The sequence below is a fragment of the Heloderma suspectum genome, chromosome 4, assembly GCF_057233095.1.
Source record: "Heloderma suspectum isolate Gila_16-S chromosome 4, 16-S_ref, whole genome shotgun sequence".
NCBI classification, from domain to species: domain Eukaryota; kingdom Metazoa; phylum Chordata; class Lepidosauria; order Squamata; family Helodermatidae; genus Heloderma; species Heloderma suspectum.
The window spans coordinates 141,359,556-141,382,187 of NC_139461.1; the positions used below are offsets into that span (position 1 = coordinate 141,359,556).

The window sequence follows — 22,632 nt, forward strand, 5'->3', positions numbered from 1 at the left end:
TGTCTTCACAGTATGGATTGGCGGGGGGCGGGGTTGGCTCCATGGTACCTCTGCAGCCATCAATTTTAGGACAGTGGGGGACTGCCTGTTGGATTTTGCTCTCTGACTCGCCACCAGGGAGTGCGCCTGAGGGTTTCCAGCTTTCGTGAGGGCGCTGCACATGTCACCCTGCAAGGAAGCCATTCCCCCAACAAAGACAGATATGTGCCTCCCATTCAGAACGAAAGAAAACAAATCAAAACCAGGGCAGCTTTCTCTCATGTTTTCCGCCAGCCAGCTAGAGGAAGAAGAGAGGAGCATGCTGTCTCTGAACAGTGTTGCTAAGGCCTGGCTGTTTTGGCCCTGGGGGGTGTGGGGACTGAGGGAGATCAGGAAGGGAGACAGCAGGAGTGGGGGTGCCACCCTGTTTGTCCACCCTCACCAGCCGCCTTTGCCATAGTGTCCCTGAGAATGTGAAAGATAGGAGAGGAGGGGTTACCTAATCTTCTGGAATTGCATTCATGATCCTGCTGTCCAGAAGGCACACTGGAGACCCTTTGATATCAAACAGGCCTCTTTATTAAAATGACTATATTAGAACACACCAACCTCTTAGTCCTCAAGAAACATATACACTGTGGGTGGGACCCTACCCACACAGGTGACAAGGGGGAAAATGAAACCAGCATTTAACAAGTTTTCTTCACAGGGCAATATTAACTGAGCTTTTGCCCTTCTACTGTCCTTAGCAACCTCTTCTCTTTCTCTCCAGGCTTGAATTTGTTCCTTTTTGGCTGAGCCTCTTGCAGTCCTCCTCCACACCCTCTGTTCACATCTCTCAGGAGCCACCAGGTCTCTTCATACACTTCTTAAGTATGTGCATGCTGTGCAGTGTAGGGGATTGGGTCGAGTGCAGGGCTCCTGGTCTGCAACAGAACTGCTGGCAACTGAGGAGTGCAATAGTGCCTAGCCACTGGCATCTACTCAGCTCCCCAAGTTGCTCCAATACTCACATTCACATCTCCCAAGCCAAGCCATGCTCCACTAAGACAAATCTAAACAAAAATCAACTTTAATGTTTCTTGCTTATCTATAGGATTAGGCTATGGCTCACTCCCAGATAACATTCAGCATGATATCTAAGGCTGCAATTCCATGCACACTTTCCTAACTGAGTAATAAACATGCATAGGAGGGTTACACAGTAAAGGCAACAGAGATGGAGAAATTGGGATTAAAAGAGTTATCCTACCAATTAGAGGAGGGGTTGTGATTGCATAACAAAGCAATTACCAGCCTGACTGACAACAAGGGAGGGGGGCTCAAGAAAAAACAACTGGGGCTCTAGTGCCCCTCCCCCTGCTGCTCCCAGCAATGCAGCTGTCCATGGCTCCTCTCTCCTGCATATCAGATGTTCCCCATTTCCCCTTAGCAGATTGCCACTTGACATATCCTCTCAAAGGGTATGTCAGTAGCTGCAAGAGCTCATGGTCTTGGCTCAAGAGCTGCATCTGATGAACTGTAGGAGAGGCACAGAGATGATAACGTATGAATGCACTTCTATTTGTAAAAATGCCTTTCCTTCAAGCAATGACAGGAGCCCAGCAATGGGGGGGAGTGGGGGGCAACCTCCTTGTTTGAGGGGGGTGCTTGTCCCCCTGCCCCCTCTCTAGTGCTGCCCCTGCTTGTATAAGCGGCTGTGCATGCATGGCCTGCTGTTGGGTTGAGGATTGTTCCCCCTCCAACAAGCCATGCCACCTGGGTTTGGATGACACAACAAGCCACGCCTGGATGGATAATTAGGCAAACGGTGCTTGGCACATACTGGCACATGCCGTGACTGTGCCTGGTTTAAGCTGCGGTGATTGTGCAAACCAGGTCACTGAATTAAATATGGAAGTTAACTTTGGGGGGAAACATACACATATAACTTAACCAAATCTTGGGGTCAATTACTATGAATATGACACAGCACGTAATGTATTGTATTATTGGGGTAGATTATGAATATTCATGACAATACCAAACAAGAGTAATGTACATTTCCTTTCCAAGTCATGGAGAAACACTGTTCTGCCCTTGCTCCTGGAATCTACTGGGCATTTAGGCATTGGCAGCATTTGCACATAACGAACAACCATAATGTACTGCTTCATTCATGAGCAGAAAGGAGCCTGCGTGAAGTGCCAGCTCCCACATGACTTGCAGGTAGAATAAACCAGACCAGTTTAGCTTGAGCAGATTTCTGCTTTGTTATGTGAAACCAGGGATTGTGGTTTAAAATAAACTCTTTTTTTTATTAAACAAGCCAGCAAAACAACCCAAGGTTTATTGTTGACTTGTTTAGCAAGCCACGTTTTAAAAACCATGACTCCTGGTTCACATGCAGCGATAAGCCAGGGATCTGTTAAAGTGAAACTCATTTCAGTAGCATGGGAAGAGGTGAGGGCAGGGTTGGAGCATGCAGGCCCAAACCTCCATGTGGCCTCCTTTCTGGTCATGCATATAGTGCTAAAACATGGTTTAGCATTACACATGAATGCTCCCATTGCTTGCTATTATGTATTATTTTATTGTGAGCTACCTTGTGGATTCACTTAATGGAAAGACTGGGTGGAAGTTCTCTAAATAAATAAATAGTCCATGAGGGATCCAAACAGCTGCTTAGGCTCATGTAATGGGCTTGAGGGCACTCAGTGGAAAATTTACAGCTGACCATCCTGATGTATAATAAACTACTTGAAAACTTCAATGAGTTTTAAAAGCTGTTTGCCGTGCAAAGGCTGCCATGAAAATTTCCTGGAGCTCATGGAATTAGTTTCTTGATTCTTTGGATCCTAGCTTTAGTGTTCGAGTAAGTGATTTGCTTATAGTGCAATCCTAACTAAGCATGTGTACTCAGTAGTAGGTACCACTGAGTTTATAAGTATTTACTCTTTAGTAACTGTGCTTAAGATTGCAGCTGTAGTGACCTTGCATATGTATGGAGAATGCTAAACAGAAACTGATTAACTTCATGATTGTTCCTTTGCCTCCCAGCAGACATAATTCTACAGTGCAAAAGGCAAGTGGGCTGCATAACAGAAGGTTTGAGAATATGCCCCCAGGCTCAATTTAGTTGCAAACCAATACATTTTAAATTGTTCTAGCAACCAGCTAGGAAATATACTACATCTAGTTTTTGTATCACTTACAAAATTGCTTTTTTTTTTCTTGGTGAGTAAAATCATCTTGATCTAAACCAGTGGTGGGCAGCTTGGCACCCGTGGGCACCAGTGCACCCTCTGACACATTTCTTGACACCTGCCAAGGTGCCCTACCCCTCCTACTTTGAAAAAAACAAAATAACTTACTGGCAGCTGGGATTGCTTCAAAACCAAGTGAGGGGCCTTTAGCTGCTCCTATGAATGAATGCCTCTGGGCTATATGTGGGGCTCAAAGACATTCTTGGGAAATGAAGATGGCAGATGGCTACAGGCTGATGCTTTCATCTGCAGTGTGCCCATTTGGGTGCCCAGGACAGTTTTTCAAATGGTCAAATGTGCCCAGAAAGTCCAAAACATTTGCCTACTTGTGACCTAAAACAATCCACCCTGTTATTCTCCCCCTCTAATTTAAACAAACGGTAGCTGGTCCTTGGAAACTTAATTCCAGGTCTAGTAAGCCTCACACCCAAATAGGCAATAGATCTGAAACTACCTGGCTAATCAGGTATTTCTTGATTCATCATAATTAAGGTGAACGTTGGTTTCCTGTTGTATGGGTTAAATTGTAAGCTTTCCTTTCTTCTTGTTTTCAGGAAACCGAGGACCACGTGGCATTCTTAATAACTGTTCCAACAGCCCTGGCAATTTTCTTTGCCGTATTTATCCTTGCCTGCATAGAGCCGCTATTCAAGAAGTTTCTTCGTGTTTTCTCTTTGGTAGTCTGGGTGTGTCTGGTTGCCATGGGATATCTCTTCATGTGGTTTGGAGGAATCATCTGCCCATGGGACCAGGTAGGGTTTTTTGTTTGCTTATTTGTTGTTTACTTTGTTTCTTCTTTATTTAAAATTGATTTCTACTGATTTTGGGAGGAGAAGTGTGTGTGCACGTGTACGCACGAAGAATGGCTAAGGAGAATTGAGAAAAAGAAGTTGTGTGTTTGAAGATTAGGCAATCAAGACTCCTTGGTCCAGGTAGGAAAACTTCCAATGCAAAGGGTTGCAGATTTCCAGAGCATTCACTGGAAATACTGGATTTTCAAATAGTTCAAAATATTTATATTTCTATATTTAGAAGCATACAGCACAATTATGTGAGGAATTCCTCTGTACATGCCCCATTAAAATGAACTGGAGCTGCACAGATGACCATTTACCATGGATTTGCCATTTGAAAACATCCATTGTGGTATCTCTTACAGTATAAATAGCTGATCATTGGCATTCTCGTCACATGGTAAGTGGCAAGTAAAATTGAATCAGTTGACCAAATAGCTGAGTCACATAAAGGTCCGCTGACTACGTGAGTGTATCACAGTCTGCTTTATTTCCTCTATCCTTCCTTTATTTCCAGATAAAAGCATTTTAGGGTAAGGCAGTAACTACTGGATAGAAGATCCTAAAGAGATGAGAGGTGAATTTACATGACCAAGGCTTTCTTCACACACAGCTTTATCCTGCGATAGAGATTGCTCCTTCATGGAAGTTTGCGGGCTCTGGGCTCTTTACATGCCGCTGTGCCCCTCCAGGGCACCTCCTACACTAAATGCCCTTTGTTCCATTTTTAGATAGATCGTAGATAATGAGCTATCACATTACCCCTTTGTGGCTTGAGTTCTGTCTGTGAAAAGAGGGCAAGCAGCAAGAAGAGTAGTGAGATCAATGAAAGATAAAGGAAGACTCAGATACAGGGAGAAGGAGGGGGAAAGGGGAGGAGGGAAAGGAAGCGAGTTAAAAAGGGAGTGGTTGTGATCCTGGATTTAAAACAGAAGCAAAAAGCCCTGTTTTAAATGCAGGATTTTAGGCTGGTGTAGAGATGCCCCAATATTTCACAGGGAAATACCACCATAAGATAATAAAATCTGGTAATTGTTCCATGATTACTTGTGCTAAACATTCACCACTGAGGTATAATAGGGATAGGACATAAAATTCTCCCATTGTCAACTAAGTGGACGTCTAATGTCATTTTATCTCTAGGTGGAAACTTTCCTTTGTACCTCTCTTGAATCTCTAAGGTATTGCAGTAGTTTGTTTTTTAAAAAACCTCAGAAAAGATTCATAGGATTGGATCCAAATGTAGACATGTGCAGTGGGGCTGGCAGAAGCTGGCTTCCCTGTCCCCTTCTCCTCATGGCAGCCCCTCCAGCCCCCTAAAAATGCTAAAGAGGGAGTCGGGGGACCTTGCTGAACAGGGCAGGTGGTAGTGCAAGGGGATGATGGGGAAGGAGGGGATCTGACTGAGGGTGCTTTCAGACAAAGGACTTCTAGTGCTACCAGTTAGAAGGCATTGTGCAGCTATTTCTGTCTTTCCCCCCTCATTCATGGATTTTCTGCAGTAAGAGAAAAGATGGAAGAAGTGGTGGGAAAACTTGGGAGGGTAAAGAGTGGAAGATGACACAATGTGGACTCCCCCCCCCCATCTTAAAATTCTATGCGTGAGGCAGGGTGATTGCAACATAAAAACCTCATCTGAAAGCATCCAGACCCTCTGTGTAGAGTTTTTGGAGGGCTAGAGGGGCTGCCATGGAGAGGAGGGGCAGGAAAGTCCTCTTCTGTAAACTGTTGCACACACCTAAATCTGGATTCAATCCATAATCAGCTGCAGGAATGTGTAATCTAGGGAGATTAAAGTTTATATGAAAGATGGTGAGAAGTAGAGAAGGGAAGAAACAAAAATGCTTTAAAATTGGGCAGCTAAACATCATGTAGAGGGCTACCAGGTTGCTCAACTCAACCTGTGATGCTTGTTCAACTGTTAGAAGATGTGGCCAGAGAAAGTGGCATGTATTGTGAAGTGTCTTTTCTTGAAGTAGCATTTTCAGAACTCAGTATGTCTTAAAAAGGCTTTTAAGCAGCCTCCAAGTAATGTGTTGCCAGCTGTGCAGGAGTATGATGCAGGCAGTAGGGATCTCTCTCACACCACAGTGTTTTCCAATGACTCATTGGAATGAACATGCATTAGTGGATTAAAAAGGAAATGTGTCCAGTTTTAAAGAATGGAAGTGAAACCTGAAAAGGGCTTAAAGTGAGGGAAGTCATTTTCCCTTTCTCAGTATGGTGGGTCACCTGGTATTGTCAAATGCTAATGTAAAAATTGTCAAAGCTGAAGCTAACCACTGACATTACCAACACTACACCATGCTCAGACCTTGCACATTTGACTTAAGAGGTGTTAGAAAAGTCAAATATATTACCTTCAGAATTTGTGATGGATTTGTGAGTAAACCCAATGAAGTCTTTGAGTTTTTCTGCGTGAGACTGTTAGTCCATGGTATCTACTTTTAGTTTTGTTGCAGAATTGAGAGCTGAATATTACATGAAGAAAATTTCCTTTCCTGCTTTTCTGCTACATAACCTCTAGGTGGCACTGTGGAATAGTGCAAATACACAACTGCTTTTGCTTTCACAATTAAATGCTGCATTTTCCCTCCTCAAAAAAAACCTTGCCGAAAGTGCTTGTTAGACACTGAAGCGAAACTGGAGGGTCGCAATGTCATCTAAAGAATCCGTAAACAACCAAGAGTAATGACTAACGAGTGCATGATAAATGCCTTGTCTAGAAAAGACCCTTGTTCTTCCAACAAGGGTGTATATTTTGGTTTAATATATAGCTCAGATTATTAACAAAAATCATAATACTTTTATTTACATGTCTTCCTTGGCCTATCGAAAGGGCTTTTGTGAGATTACAATACATCTTCCACTCATTATAGCCCTGTAACAACTTCATGAGAGACATTATGGGGGACATGCCCAGGACAACAAAGTGTGCTGGGTCTCCTGCATTCAAAACCAGGCCACACAATCTGAAGCGTGGTGGTGGCAAGACCTGGGAAAGAGCTTTTTCAGCAGTACTCTCCTGTTTTAGAAAATCTTCCCTAGAGAGACTTGCCTGGCTTCCATCCTGTTCCCTTTTTGATGCCATGCAAATACATTTTTGTTTAAGTTCTGAGTTTTGTTATCTTATGTTTTAATTACTTATTGTTTTGTGTGTTTTGTATTGATAGTATGATTCATTTATTTAATGAGTCGCCCTATAGCTGAAGCTGTCAGGACAACAAACACAATAAAAACAAAAGCAATAAAACCAATAACATAACTAATTACATCATGTAAAATAAAAATAATTTAAAAGAATGTAAAAGCAGTAGCTCCTTCATGGATCACTGCCTTGTTGTGGCAAAGGGGCTTGCGTAACTCAGTGAAGGCAAAAGGAGAAGGGGATGGCAGAGGATGAGATGGCTAGATAGCATCACCGATGCAATGAATATGAACTTGAGCACACTCCGGGAGAGAGCGCAGGACAGGAAGGCCTGGCGTGCTATGGTCCATGGGGTCGCGAAGAGTCGGACACGACGGAACGACTGAACAACAACAAAAGCAGTAGCAGCATCAACAACAATAATTTTAAAGTAGAAGATAAATATAAAAGTAGCTAAAAAACTGAGCAGCTAAAAGCACAAACAAGGACAATATTAAAGAGCAGCTTTAAACATATTGGTGAAAGTATACCAAGCATCAACTAAAAATTAAATTAAAAGGCCTGAGAGAATAAAAAGATCTTTACCTGGCATTGGTAAGTCAACAAGGAAGCACCAGGCAGACCTCTCTAGGGAGGGGATCTCAGAATGTCACCACAGAAAAGGCCCACTCATGAGTAGCCACCCGCTGAATCTGTATTTGAGGGCACTCAGAGCAGGGCCCAGATGATGATCTCAGGGCACAGGTAGGAACATAAGGGAAGAGGTAGACCTTTAGATTTTGTAGTCCCAAGTTGCGAAGAGCTTTGATTTCATTCTGTTTTTTTGTAAACCAACCTGGGAATGGTCAGGCTGAAAGGGAGAATAGACCTGTACAAAATTAAAAAAATAAAATGGTTACCTAACCATTATGGATTTTCCTGTCACCTCTGTGGCCATATTGTCTGTACTTACTGTAAAATGTGAATTTGTTGCACTTTCTGGCCTTCTGTAGTAGTGCTATGCACAAGTGGGCATGTTTGAATGGAGAGCATGGATCCCTTCTGCCCTGTATAAATCCATCACATTTCTGCATGACTTTCACTTGCTATTATAGCAGCTTTAAAAAATGGTCTCATGAGAAGCAGGGAGTCAAACCACTAAATACTTTGGTTTACTTCCAGTTTGGGTTCGGTTATGCCTGACATTAGTTCAGTTATGACTGAGTATTAACCATGTGAGTCTCCATCTCTAGTCTGAACTGATATAGTCCTGCACAGGTTTGCAACCTCAGTGAGGTCCAGGTGTGAGCCATAATCCATAACTATTATAAACCACACACAAAATAAAAAATAACTATAACTTTATAGGTATAATATTCTTTCATTTTCACTAGTTAAGCTTAGTTGAGTCCATCCTTAACCCTTAAAACCCTACATGGCCTAAGTACAAGGTACCTTAGGGAGCGCCTTCTCCCCTATGTCCCAGTCTGTGGTGCCACCTAAGGTCCTCAGGGCTCTCTGCTGCGGCTACTGGCAGCCACACGCAAGAGGCCCTTTTCCTTTGTTGCCCCTCAGTTGACCTGCCAGTTCAAATGTGCCTGCTCACCTCTTTGAAGGTTTTAAAGCTGGAATTAAAGACTCTCTTATTCCGGCAGGCTTTCCCTTTTTAGAACTCTTGTTCCTATTTTGTTGACTGTTATATACTGTTTTTATGCTGTGTTGTTTTTATTGTTAGATTTTTTTTGTTAAATTGTTTTTAAATTTGTATGCCACCTAGAGTATTTGTATACAGGTGAGTTATAAATTGAATAAAATAAATAATTAAAAAACAAGCCTATGTCCTGCCTGTTGCTTCACAGTCCTGTAAGAGGACAGAAGCCTGACCAATCTCAGTTGTGTAAAACACAAAATCCTCTCAGATACTCACTTTACATGAGCACTTAATGGAGTTTCTCTTGAATTGGAGGAAGGGGGTGGGGAGGCGTTATTTGCAGTTCTTCCTTCCCCCTGCAACTAGGGGTGGACGAAAGTCCCTTACCTGTCCTCGAAGGTTGTTCGCGGTGGGGGGGAGGCGCTTCGCTGCTCCCCCCGCGAAGTTCAGGCCGGGGGGGGAGGCTTCCCGCCTCGCCCCGGCGGAAATTCAGGCCGGGGGGGAGGCTTCCTGCCTCGCCCGGCCGCGAACTTGAAAGTTTAAAAAAACAAAACAAAACGCCCCCTGATAGGCTACGTGACGATTAACGTAGCCTATCACGGCTAGATTTGCAAAGTCAGCCGTGATAGGCTACATCAATCGTCACGTAGCCTATCACGGGTGACTTAAAAAAAAAAAAAAAGCGCGTACGCTAATGGTGGCCCCCATAGGGAGCCGCCATTCGCGTTCCTTATTTGGTCGCTGTAGTCTACGTAAACCTTTATGTGGACTACAGCGACCAAATAAGGAACGGGAATGGCGGCTCCCTATGGGGGCCGCCATTATCCATACGCACTTTTTTTTTTTTTTAAGTCACCCTTGATAGGCTACGTGACGATTGACGTAGCCTATCACGGCTGAGTTTGCAAATCTAGCCGTGATAGGCTACGTTAATCGTCACGTAGCCTATCAGGGCGCGTGTGTTTTTTTTTTCTTTCATTGGAATGGCGGTGGCGGCAGCCGGTCGAAAGACCGGCTGCCACTCCCGCCCCGCACGAACACCCAACGAACTGCCGGCCGGACCCGCCGCTAGGAGGGACATTCGGCGAAGGTAAGTCCCGTCCCGGGGGGGGTGCGGGGGCGGGGGGGGTGCGGAGGATTTCTCCCCGAAACTTGTTCGGGGGGCCGAACACGTTGGCGCTCGGCCCCCCGAAGTTTCGGGGAGAAATTCTCCACCATCCCTACCTGCAACCCATTGTCGCCTGAAAGGTTGCTCTGGAGGGCTGGGGGATCCTCTAGAGCAGCATGAGAAGTGATGCAAAGGCTGCAGGGGGAATCAGCAAAGATCACACCCCCCCCCCCGCCCTCTTCCTCAAGCAGGGAGCCTTGTGCCTTCCATGAATGGAAGAAGCCCTTGTGTGAATGGAATGACCAATGATCTAACCCATTGCCTAATTATATTTAAATTGGGAGGAATATGCAATCAGTCCTGTTTACTCCCATTGCTTCTGCCTTCCCTCCCTCCCTCCCTTGTCTCCCCTGAATAAAAGTTTGGATGGTAAGCTCCCTGAGGCAGAGGCCTGTCTTGTCATTGTTAATTTATAAAGTACCATGCACATCATGGCTGTGGTATACACGCGCAGGTTGTGCAGAGATACGACACCCTGGAACCAAAGCCTGTTCTGTATTACTTCAAATTCCCACCTAGCAACCCCCTAATAAAACTTGCTTTCCAAACCTTCTACACAGGGGTTGTGACTTTAGAATGACAAAGAAAATAAACCTCATGCTGATTCTGTGATGGATACATTTGTTGATTTCTGTTTTCCAACAGCAGTGGACAATGACTCTTGCTAAGGTATGCGGCTGGGGGCAGAACTGTAAGAGCTCTTGTTAGATGGTGAAAAAGCTTAGCTTGATAAAATGTTTCACGAAACAAAAGGAGGAAAAGGAAGGGGGGGAAGTGGGGGAGAGAAAAGAACACAGCAGATTAAAAATTGTAGTTCCATTATCAGTTTACTTTATCTGCTTTGTAGCATCTAGTAGCTCAGATTTATCTCTCTCAACTAAATTTCCTCATTTATCTCTTGTTGAACTTCATTTCAGATAAATCAGTACAAATAAGCAGGCATGGGTGGAGGGGCACCTCCAGAATACAGAAAAAAAATTAAATAAATACTTGCTTAGCCCCTTTGAGCCTGATTTTCTGGATTTGTATAGCTGGGGAGGGGGGGGGGAATACTAGGTTGAGCTGCCCGGCCCCACCACATTCCTTGCAGTTAGTTGCAGATAACTCAGTGCAGGAGTGAGCAACTTGTGGCCCTCCAGATGTTTTGGCCTATGTCAGGGTTCCCCTTATGACCTGGATCCCCTGAGCAACTCCTTAAGGATCTCTTGCCTCCTTAAGAGCCCTACCTTCCTTCTTTTAAACTTCCCATTTTCAATAATGTAGGGTTTAGGCTGTAGACTTGGGGTGATTGACACTCCAGACACCTGGGGTTTAACACAACAGTTTACTGGTAAATTAAAATAAGCAAATCACAACTAAAGGTATTTTCTCAATAGAGCTGAGTGATACAAAAGCTGATTGAAAATAGAAGTTGCAAAAACGCAATTTCCTCTACCCTAGCTGCATTTAGACTCCTTCAGGCTGCTTCTTCCTGCTCCCTCTTTGTGCTCTGGTCTCCCTGACTCTGTTCCTACTGGCTCTCTCACTCTCTTTATATACCCCCCTCCCTCAAAACCAAAAGTACTGCTTCAAACCTGAAGAAATGAAACTTAACTGGGGAAATGGAACTGAAACGTAACCATGGAAATGAAACTACTCCTTTCAGGGATACCCCCTCCCAACAGAAAAACCTAGGCCATTAAGCCTGACCTTTTTTCCATTTGCCTCTGTAGACTTCAAATGTTCACAGCCTACAACTCCCATGATCCCTCACTATTGGCTGCACTGTCTAAGGCTGTTGAGAGTTGTAGGCCCAGACATGTGAAGGGCCACAAGTTGCCCACCCCAGTTGTCTTGCACTGCATCCTTGGTGCCTAAAAGCCCGCCAAACATTTCCAGAACAGCACTGTCTAGCACTCCACCTTCTAATTGGGAGATATGTTTTCACTGCATTTGCACTCTAACCATAGTTATATTGTATAATCTAGACATCCTTCAGCTCTCATTCCCAACCTTTTCTAGCCTTAAAAGAAAAATATAACCTTTTATTCTAAAAGGAACTAGTTCTAAATATACAGCAGTCATAAATTCTTTGAAGTACAGTTTAAAACAAAGGTCTGGAGCACCTTGTCTTGCTTTTGTTAAAGAGCAATGTTAAAGTCCCATTCTAAAGTAATACGACCTGGTTCGCACATAATGCTAACGAATGGTTTACCCAACCCATGGTTTACCTATGGTTTGTTGCTCTACCCAGGGTTTATGTGGCAGATGTTCGAACAAACTGTGGTTTGTTTTCTCAGTCCCTGGGTTGCTTGTTCCCTTCCTCCATCACCTGCTCCCTCCCTGTATCCAAAATCCCTTTGTGGCACTGTGGTATTGGCATGTAGAGTGGCTGTTGGGTTTTTTTTTACCACTCTTGCCCGACTCCTCTGCAGCCTGGCAAGACAACCCATGAACATTCCACATTTCTGGGTTCACATGTAACAACCATTGTTTTAACAACGAAGTTCACAACTCAACAACAAACCATGGGTCTCTTCCTGGGTTGTTTGTGGTTAACAAACCATGGTTTGTTAGCATGGTTGGGTTCGCACAACACAACAACCCAGAATTCAGCAACCCACAGCATGGGTTAGCATTAGGTGTGAACACAGCCTATGCTTGCATGCCATTACATAATCAACATTCCACAATCTCCCCTTTATGAATTTTAACACTGTACAGATGAAATTTTGTGTATTTAAAATCTGTTAAAATTAGCAAATGAAAAAAAAAAATTGCACCAGAAATTGCTGAAGATAGTTTTCCTCTAGGCAGTAGATTAAATGCACAAAATTGTGCCGCACTCTGTTCCATGAATCAAACAGTGAGGATGAAATTGCAAATTGAATGGCTAAAGCTATTGCAGCTTTCAGCAGCCTCTAAGAGTGCCTTCAGGAGAAGACTGTTAAACCTTCAGACCACATTAAAAGTATATGGAGCTGCAGGATTTATTGACTTCTCTTCTTCATGCTTTTGATATCTGTCTGTCTGTCTACCTATCTGTCTATCAGATTAAGACATTGAATCATTTTAATCTAAGCAGGTTGGAAAAATTAATGAAAAAATAATTAAATGGCAGGTCAACATTCTCATTGCTAGAGTTTTTGTTTAAAACTGCTTTGCCAAGCATGGAAACCATGGTTATAAAAACTTATGCCAGCCTTTTTGAATATCTAATGTTGGTTTTAAAGAACTTTTTTAGATAACTGGTGAACAGAAAAGAATCTCAAGGAAGCCAGTGTAAGAGCAACAAAGATCATCTTAAAGCAAGAATGAATTAGCATAGCTGGGAGCAATTGACACAAGACTGAAAATTCTATAACCTGGAACCAGGGACGTTGCTAGGTTCTTAAAAGATCCGGGGCACAGGCCCATAACACAAATTTGCATGTCTGAGTCTACGAGCGCCTCTGGTGTGTGTGTGTAGTGTGTGTATATAGATTACATACATACATAAGTAGTGAGCACTGACCCCCTATCCCACTTCAACTCAGACCCTGATTCAGTGTTTTGGAAAACATTCCGCTTCTGCTCGGGCCAATTTGTAGTCAGTTCACTTCAGCTCAGCACCAAAACTGAGTCAAGGTTTGGAAAGACGAGTCTTTATGTTTCCTGTTGACTACCATGGGAAATTAGAAAAAAACTGTAACTATTTTCTCTTGGTCAGAACTGGATGATAATTTCAGGCATAGTAGCCCCCTAGAAGGGGATTACACTTGCCCAATGTCAGAAAAATAGGAGCAGGGCTTATATTTTGATTTTCTTTTAAAAGGAAATGCCAATAACATTTTTATTACTTGGAAAAATGGGATAAACATTTCAGGATTCATTGTCCAATCAGAGGAGATCATGCCTGCCAAGTTTCAGAATGATAGCCACAGGGGTTTTTCTGCAAGGGTGGTCTTGACGTTTTGAGGTATCCAAAAGAGGACATACTTATCTCCCTATGTTCCTTGTGGACCATTGTTCTGAAAATTACGTACAGCCTAGAGGTGTCCCTAAGTAAGAAACCAGCAAAGTTTCAGAAAGATAGGTACAGCAGTTCATGTGGAAGGGGAGTTCTCCAATTTGGGGGAGGGAGGGATTTGCTTTCCCTTCTCCCCCCCCCCCCCCGAGTTTTTGGGTAAATTTGTATGAAAAACCACAGGTCATTAGAGGTGTCCCCCAGGCAAGAAACCCGCAAAGTTCCTGAAGGATATAGATGGATTCTAATTTAGAATTACTAGAATTTATTTAGATTTCACCAATGTTCGCAGCAGGGGAACATGGGTGGGAAGGTGCCATTGCACTCATGTCCTGCTTATGGGTTTCCCGTGGGCATGTGGTTGGCCACTGTGTGAACAGAATGCTGGACTAGATGCACCTTGGTCTGATGCAGCACAGCTCTTCTTAGCCTTGAGAAGAGAAGACTGAGGGGAGATATGATAGCACTCTTCAAGTACTTGAAAGGTTGTCACAGAGAAGAAGGCCAAGATCTCTTCTTGATCATCCCAGAGTGCAGGACACGGAATAATGGGCTCAAGTTACAGGAAGCCAGATTCCAGCTGAACATCAGGAAAAACTTCCTGACTGTAAGAGCAATACGACAATGGAACCAATTACCTGGGGAGGTGCTGGGCTCTCCCACACTGGAGGCCTTCAAGACGAGGCTGGACAGCCATTTGTCAGGGATGCTCTGACTTGGATTCCTGCATTGAGCAGGGGGTTGGACTCGATGGCCTTGTAGGCCCCTTCCAGCCCTACTATTCTATGATTCTATGATTCTTATGTTCTTAAACATAGACTGCCTCTGAGCATATGCAGAATGCTTTGCTTTCACCACCGAGCACTTACATTCTCCCCCTACCAATTCTATTCCCCTCCATGCAACCATCCCTCCTCATCCTACCATCCTCCAGCAACTCTTCATCAAAACAGATGCCTTGTTTTATGCAACTCTCCTCTACCTCCTCCTTGTTATGCACAAGCTCTCATTGCATCTTCCTCCCCATAACTTCATTTGTGCCAAGACTTCACCAGGATTCAGCCAATGAGTCTGTTTTCAAAACTAGGGCTAAGTTATGGAGAAACTCTGATCATGTACTAAGTGCCTTTCCCTCACCACTGAAGCTAGAGTTCATACAAAATGAAAAAAACACAAATGACAAAACATGCATAGGACTGAGCTGAAAGGGTAGTCAATTCATTAGATGGAATTGGGTAGGCACTGTATTAAGCTTGCAGTACCATTCTCACAACTCAGGACCTATTTCTGAATAAACATGCAGAGCATCAGGGTGCAAACCTCCCTGCAAAAGTAACTTGTGCTGGAATCCTATGCACTTTCCTGTGGGTAGGCCTCATTAAACATAATGGGACTTCTGAGTAGGCATACATATACAAATGAGCAGTATTTATCTTCCCTCCACTTAAAAAAACAAACCCCAAACTCCTATTTTTATTAAAACATTCTGTTCATAGGAAGCTGCCTTATACTGAGTCAGACCTTGGGTCCATCTAGCCCAGTATTGTCAACACTGACTGGCAGCAGCGGCTCCCCAGGATTCCAGGCAGGATTCTTTCCTAGCCCTACCTGGAGATTGAACCTGGGACCTTCTGCATGCCAAGAATGTGCTCTGCCACTGAGCTGCAGCCCTTCCTATTGCTGGATAATGGCAACTGACAAAATAGCCCCAGATTTGTTTCTCTGCAACCATGTGAACCCACTTTTCTCAAAGGTTTGAGTGAGGAGAAGGAGAAAAACCAACCCTCTTGTCTGTTTGTATAAAGTCAAATACATTTCAGAACTTCTCTTGCCCAGTGAAGAGAATTCTCCTTAAGAATTCTTCAAGATATGCTGTGGGTGGAATAAAGAAGAGAAAGAAAGAGCAGGATATGGGGAGGGAGGAAGAATGGTGATTGGATGGGTGGGGGCGGGGGGGGGGAGAATTCCCTAAGCCAAGTGGCTCCTTTCAGAGAGGTAGTAGTCCAGAGGAATTTAGGAGGCTGTGCAGGGTTTGTAAGGATTGCAAGTACTTAAATTAACTTTATGAGGTGAAGTGGCTAAGGGTTTTTTCTAGCTTTTTTAAAACTATAGAACCTATTTAAAAGCCCCAGCAGTTTCTCAATCATGATGCCACATAGTCCTAACCCTCCTTTTGGAATAAGTTGACTCCTACAGCTATTTAGGAGAAATTAAAGTGGATGGGAAAAAAGAAGTTTGTGGAGGCTGATTGGAGCCTTTGTTGTACTGAAGCTACTAAAGTTCTGCAGAAGCCAGAGGTTCCAGTTTGGGGCAGTAAAATCTGGGTGAAACACCAGTATTTCACATGGAGCTCTTTCTTCCCTTCCTTCCCCCTCTTCAAAATTTCATTGCAAGCAAGGTTCCAACAGTGGGCATGTAAGAGCAGAAATGTAGGGGGAGAGAGAAAAAACAATGAGCAGACTGTAGAAGGAAAGGTGGTGGTCTCCCCTCTAGTTTAAAAGCCTGGTGCATTCACACTGGAGTCCCTATTGGTCTGCCAAGGGAATGAGCCCTAAGGCCTCCTAGTAACAGAAGGGCTACTGAGCTCAGAGGGAAGAAGCAAGCTTGTATCAAGTAGGGCTGTGCACTGCTTCAGATCCGGATCCAAATGCTGAACTGAAGCAGGGTAATTTGGACCAAATTGGTCTGGATCAGTAGCAGGTCCGGATCAGTCCAAAGTGTGTTGGATCAGTCCAAATCAATTCAGATAGCTTTGGATGATTCTGAAGCCCAGACAGCCTGTCTGGGAAATATAACAATTTCCTCAAGATTAGGAGGAGGAGAGGAGAAGTTGGGAGGGGGGAACTGAGCCTTGGCAGGTGACATCTAGCTGCCAATAGGGCTGAACTTTTAAACCAGCAGTCTCCAATCACAGTGGGGTGATTGAGAGTGGGGTGCAATCGCTATAAGGAAAGGCTTCAATGTTTGGGCTATTTAATTTAGAAGAAAGGCAAATAAGGGGGAGGTTTATACAATTATATGGAGTAGTGAAAGTGGAGCAGTGCAATAAATAAGCTGAGTTCAGTGTGACTTTTTCCCAGGTAATGTGTATTGCAGCCAAAGAGATGTTTTTTTCTTAATGAGGAGCCTCAGGTCTTCCAGTGAAGCTGAATAGGGGCAGATTCAGGACAGACAAAAGGAAAATTCTATTTGCACTTCAGAGAAACCTACACCAGAGATTAGGGATAGTGTCCTCCTAATGGTTACCGTTTAATGGTCACCTTCTGATTAGGATCACTAATCCCCTGTGTGGCTTGACAGTTTTTGCTTTTTGTTTTAGTCTTTGAGAAAAGGAAACTTTATGCATGGCTAGCCCAAAAGCCACTGGACCTAACTGTCTGAAATTTGGCAGGTTCAGTCAGCTCCATAGGGGCTGCCAGGTCCCCAAATTCCATGCACCTGTGTGGAAGCACACACAAAAAATACAGCTCTTTGCTTTGACAGATTTTCTTGAAAAAAGTAAATTTTACCTGTGGCTAGCACAAAACTGGACCTAACTGTCATGTTCTTTTGTCCTCCCCATTTGAAATCAACACACTCTAGGAAAAAAGGCTTTAGGCTCACTACTTTATTAGTTAATGACTAGGTTCTTTACAAATGTAGATTTTAGGAAACTCTTAGACTGCAGTGAAACAGCTAATCCACGAATATCAATAGAGGAGCTGAAGTGGAAGTTAGAGAAGTTACCAGCAGTCTGAGCAAGAACTTCTTGGCCAGACTAGCTTTGCAGGGATGCCCCTTCCTTAGGGTGGCTCTCTCCTATGAAGGCTTTCACAAGTGGCTAACCTGATGGAGCATCTGGGCCCCACTTCTAACTTTTCCTGCTTCACTCTATGACAGTCCCTATTATCTCTCAAGTCACACCCCTCGCTCTCCTCTTCCGAACCCTGGGTTCTCATGGTAGAGGAAAGGGGGGCCATTTAGGCTGAGCCATCTGTGTGTCAACATCTTGGGAAGAAAGCCTTGCTGTATCTGAGCTCACTAGGGAGGGTGCCTCCCTCTGTTCTGGCTGTTCCCATTCTGAATCTAAATCTGAGCTGCCAGACACCTCCACATGCTCATATTCATTCCTGACACTTACTGTCTGAAATTTAGCAGGTTCAGTCAGCTCCATAGGGGCTGCCAGGTCCCCAGATTCCATGCACTTATGTGGAAGCACAAAAAGAATTATAGCTCTTTGCTTCAACAGGTTTCCTTGAAAAAAGTGAATTTTACCTGTGTCTAGCACAAAAATCACTGGACCTAACTGCCTGAAATATGGCAGGTTCAATCAGCTCCATGGGGGCTACCATGCCTCCAAATTTCATGTATTTATTATACAAACTAAAAAAGTTGTGGCCATTTCTGTTTTCCAGTGCAAGTCAATGGGAAAATGTTTTAAAAATGGCAGTTAGGACATCTCAAAAAAGTTCTGGGGCCCATGCCCAGGTGAGCCCTTCTCTCACAACGCCCTTGCCTGGAACTAAGCTACCAGGCAAAGATTTCAGGGCAAGAGCAAGCTCTGGAAGTGTTAAGGGGGTCATTTTACCAAGATAAATGCGTGTGTGGGGGGTGGTGTTGCAAAGGCTATAGGCAGGCAAAATGTCAAAACCAAAGGAACAAAGTAAAGCCAACAAAGTGAGGAGGTAGCACAGTGTTGTAACCACAAAACTTCCCTGATCAGCCAGTTCCTCAGATTTCAGTACAGCAATAGGCCCTAGGGGTTAAAGAGGAGGAAGTGGAAGGTGATTGGTACCTCATGCTCACTTGACACCCCCCTCCCCAGCTGAGAAGGTTTTGCCTAGAACTTCTTGCCTGTTGACCTGAATTGCCAACAGTCTCTCCTCACCCACAACCAACAGCCTTCACTGTCCTGGATTAGGTTTCCAAAGCTGTGGCACAAATCCAGTCCAGGTGGGGCCTATCAGAGCAGTCAGACATGTGGCAACGGAGGTAGAGGTGCTAAAACGGACCTGAGCCCCAGGCTCAAACACCCATGCTCATGGCCAGGGCCGAGCCTGTTGGACCAGAATTAGGACCTCCAGAGTCAGTAGTCTCTGAGCCTGCACCCAAGGAACCATCCCCTTCCATATCAGGGAACCTACATATCCCCATTCCTGCAAAAAAATGAGGATGATGATACAGTAAAAACAAGGCAAGGAAATTATCTAGGAAAATATGTTCAAGTAACTAGTATCGGATATTTTGGTCCCTGTTCCTCAATTCAGTCAAGGTCACAAACTAAAATGCCCACTCACCTAGATTTGACTTCTCTTTCACTGAGAGCTAATTCTATTGCTCCACCAGCTCTAATCTGGTAGGCCCCTTTATCCCTATGTTCTCACTAGAGGGTCCTTGCCTACCTGACACAAGGTCCTAAACATTGGGGGAATAAATTGGCAGAGAGTGGCATTTTTATCCTTCAGCCTAGAAACAATGACCCCTCATATGGAAGACAGTGTCACCTGGGTCACAGTGTCACGTTCATAAAAATTACATGAATAAGGCAGGGCAATTGCACTATAAAATCCTTGTCTGGAAGCACCCCTTGTCTGTTGTGCTTGGCCAAAACCTTCTAACAGTTTGCCTTCGTTACTTGTTTTACAATGCCAGTGTTCCTTCCAGCTGGTGGCTGCCATGTGCCCCCCTCCCCAAAATCACATAGCATCATTCGAAGCAGGCTTTAGAGGGAAAAAACACGAGAACCTCCTTCCCCCAAAAGGAGTTCCCTCAGAATGACATTATATGATAACATTGTTGTGGCAGGGGATTCTGGGACAAAAGCATGGCAGCTGGTAGTCACCCGAAAGAACACTGCTGCCACTACTGATAGCCCAACCCGCTTTTCCCTATCCCCCATTCTGTTTAAGCCATTACATACCTATTTACAGGACAGCTGGCTAAATTTGGATTTAGCAAGTAAAAGAGGTAAGGGATTGAGGGATAAAAGGAATGGTGAAGGTAAGTTCGATAAAATGATAGGTTGCAGAGGATAGCTGTGAAAGAATATTATTCTTGATAAAACTGAAGATATGTTGGATTTCTTTTAACTTTGCTTCCAAATTTCTTCCTGGCTACAATTTTACTAAAATATGTGAATCTTTCTGTTGTTGCATCAGATTTGTTCCATTCCCAACTTTCAGTTTACTTTAGCATTTTTTCTTTTTAACAGTGACATATCAATTATGACTATAGATGTCTGAGGCAACTCCAGTTACCTCACTGCAAACCAGTTTCCTTCCGCAGGATATGGTAGGAAACTGGAAGTTAGGATTAGGGGAGCTTGAAGGTTGCACCCAGTGTTAGTTTAGTTTATGTTCCATTCATTCCTAACACAAGTCTTACTACTTAACCCCAGGCAGTCACCCTTATTCATACAGTCAAACAAGGGCAAATCAGTTAACAAAGGATTTATTAATACATACTAGACAAATACCACATTCTCAACAGAACATCAAGGCCCACCCCAATAAGGCCTTAGCAGGATGGCCAAATGAAACTGAGAAGCATAACTCAATTCTTCATATCTCCATTGGCAGATTAATCCCAACATCACAAGCCCAGAGTCCCATAGCAATCCCAAAGGGTAGCAGTATATAGACAGACAGATATAGACTGGGTTGGCACGTCATGATAAGCCATGGTGGTTTATAAGCTACTCACAGTAGTTTATAAACCACCATGGCTTATAATGTCAACTGCAAGTGGTTTTCCCCTGCCATGGTAGCTTATTAAGCCAAAAAAGCCACTCTGATTTAAACCATTGTGGGTTTAAATCAGGTTTTAACAAGGTTTATTTAAACCATCGTGGCTTATCATGTCGTCTGGTGCTCCACCGTGGCGTAAAGATTGCCTATAGAGTCGCTTGGCAAGAGCGGTTAAAACCGCTGCTGCCACTGTGCTCCAACTGGCAGATCTCTGTTTCTGAGATCTGCCTAGCAGCTAGGTACAGAGGGCCAATGAGAAAAACTCTAAACTGCCCCTGAAACCCCAAAAGAGCACTACTGTGCTACCGCAACATAGTGCAAAGTAAAAATAAATAGTAGCTTCATATAGTGCCAATCGCCCTAAATCCAAAGTGGGCAACTTTGAAATAGCACTACCACGGCATGGCACAGCATAAAAATGAAGAGCAGCATCATATAGTGCCAATTGCCCTATATCCAAAATGCACAGCTTCAAAGTCGTGAATGAATGAAATAGCACTACAGCAAAATAGTGCTACTGTGACATAGTTCACAGTAGGAAAAGAAGCCTGTGTCAAAAGCACGCTACTTCCAGTGGGGGAAACAAAAGGGTGGGGAGGCAATGCAGGGTTTTGATGGCGCATTGGGTGCCTTCCTACTGGGGGAAGCTGTGTATGAAGTTTTGTCCTGCTCCTGCAAATTTCCAAGGTTTATTGCCACCACCCCCTTTTCTGTGCACACAGGGTTTTCGCTCCTTTGTGTGGCTTGGAGAAAGGAAGGTGATGTAACTACAGTGCGAGGGGTGATGGGGAGTGATATCCAGTGCAAAGGAAGCTGGGATACCATTCCAGCTGGGTGGGAGGGCTGTAGAGGGAGGAGGGGCAAGGGCAGACAAAATAAGCTAAACACAGTAGCTTGTCCAACTGTGTGTGGGGATACAGTAGCTTATAAGCTACTATAAGTAGCTTATAAACTACCATGGCTTAAAGTGACATGCCACCCCACCCATACAGTCAGCTCCATCTTGGCTCCAGGGGAAAACAGGCAGGCCTCCAAACTCCAATGCTGCAGTAGCCACCAGGTGCCAGTTTGCAATGATTGAGTCCTCACTCTTTGAAGGAAAGGCTCTCTCAGTTTCCAGTAGCAGGCAGCCTCTGGCCTCAGCAGAATCAACGCAGCAGTCTTCTCCAGGAAGCATGAAAATGTAGGACAACACTCCTAGACTCCTTATCAGTGCCCCCCCAATCTATTCTTTCAATGCCCTTGTTGAACAAGAATTAGCAACAGCTGCAGGAATGCATTTTCCCCTCTCCCTTTGTGCCTCAGATCTTTGGCTTAAATGCACACCTGATCAGGATGAGCACACCCACATTAACTCCCAATTAACTCCTGTTTACACTTTCCAAATTTATAGGACTTTGTCTGTTACCTAAGTAGGACTAACATCGGATACAACCTTGGGGTGTCTCCTGACTTGGTAAGGAGATGAATTTGGCACTGGATAAAGGATGTCTCTGGAGTGGGCTGAGGAGGTGGGAGAGCTTCAGCAGGCTGTGGTCAGGAGCTTTATGTGTAGGTTACCTTTGCTCCCTCCCACTGAACCTTTTCTTTTCTAGCCTTTGGAGAACCAAGGGTTTGAAACCCCCATGAGATTTTGGAGGGAAAGGATGGATTTAGGCAGAAACAGTGTTCAAACAATACCTTCATTAGGACTAGAGATGTAAACTTCCTGAAAAATTTGAAGCCATAGGAAAAATGTTTTTTTCCCTGGATTTGTGTGTGTGGGAAAAATGGAAATTTTGGAGAAAACAGAAAAATTAGCAGCACTTATTTTTTTTAGCACTCTACAAATCTAAAGTCTCTTTCACTGCTTTAGGACAGCCATCTCCAAGCTGGTGCTCTCCAGATACTTTGGACTTCAGCTCCTATCAGCCTCAGGCAGGATGGCCATTGGTCAGCAATGCTGGGCATTGTAGTTC

At 44.1% G+C, this 22,632-nt stretch overlaps 1 protein-coding gene across 1 annotated transcript in view; it reads left to right on the top strand.

Annotated features, from left to right (window-relative positions):
• Window positions 1–22,632, top strand: part of ADCY2 (adenylate cyclase 2) — a 190,999-nt gene that overhangs the window by 33,942 nt on the left and 134,425 nt on the right. The window contains exon 2 of the mRNA XM_084850684.1: window positions 3,779–3,976. Coding sequence (XP_084706810.1) covers window positions 3,779–3,976 — 198 coding nt within the window. The remainder of the gene's footprint in view (window positions 1–3,778; window positions 3,977–22,632) is intronic.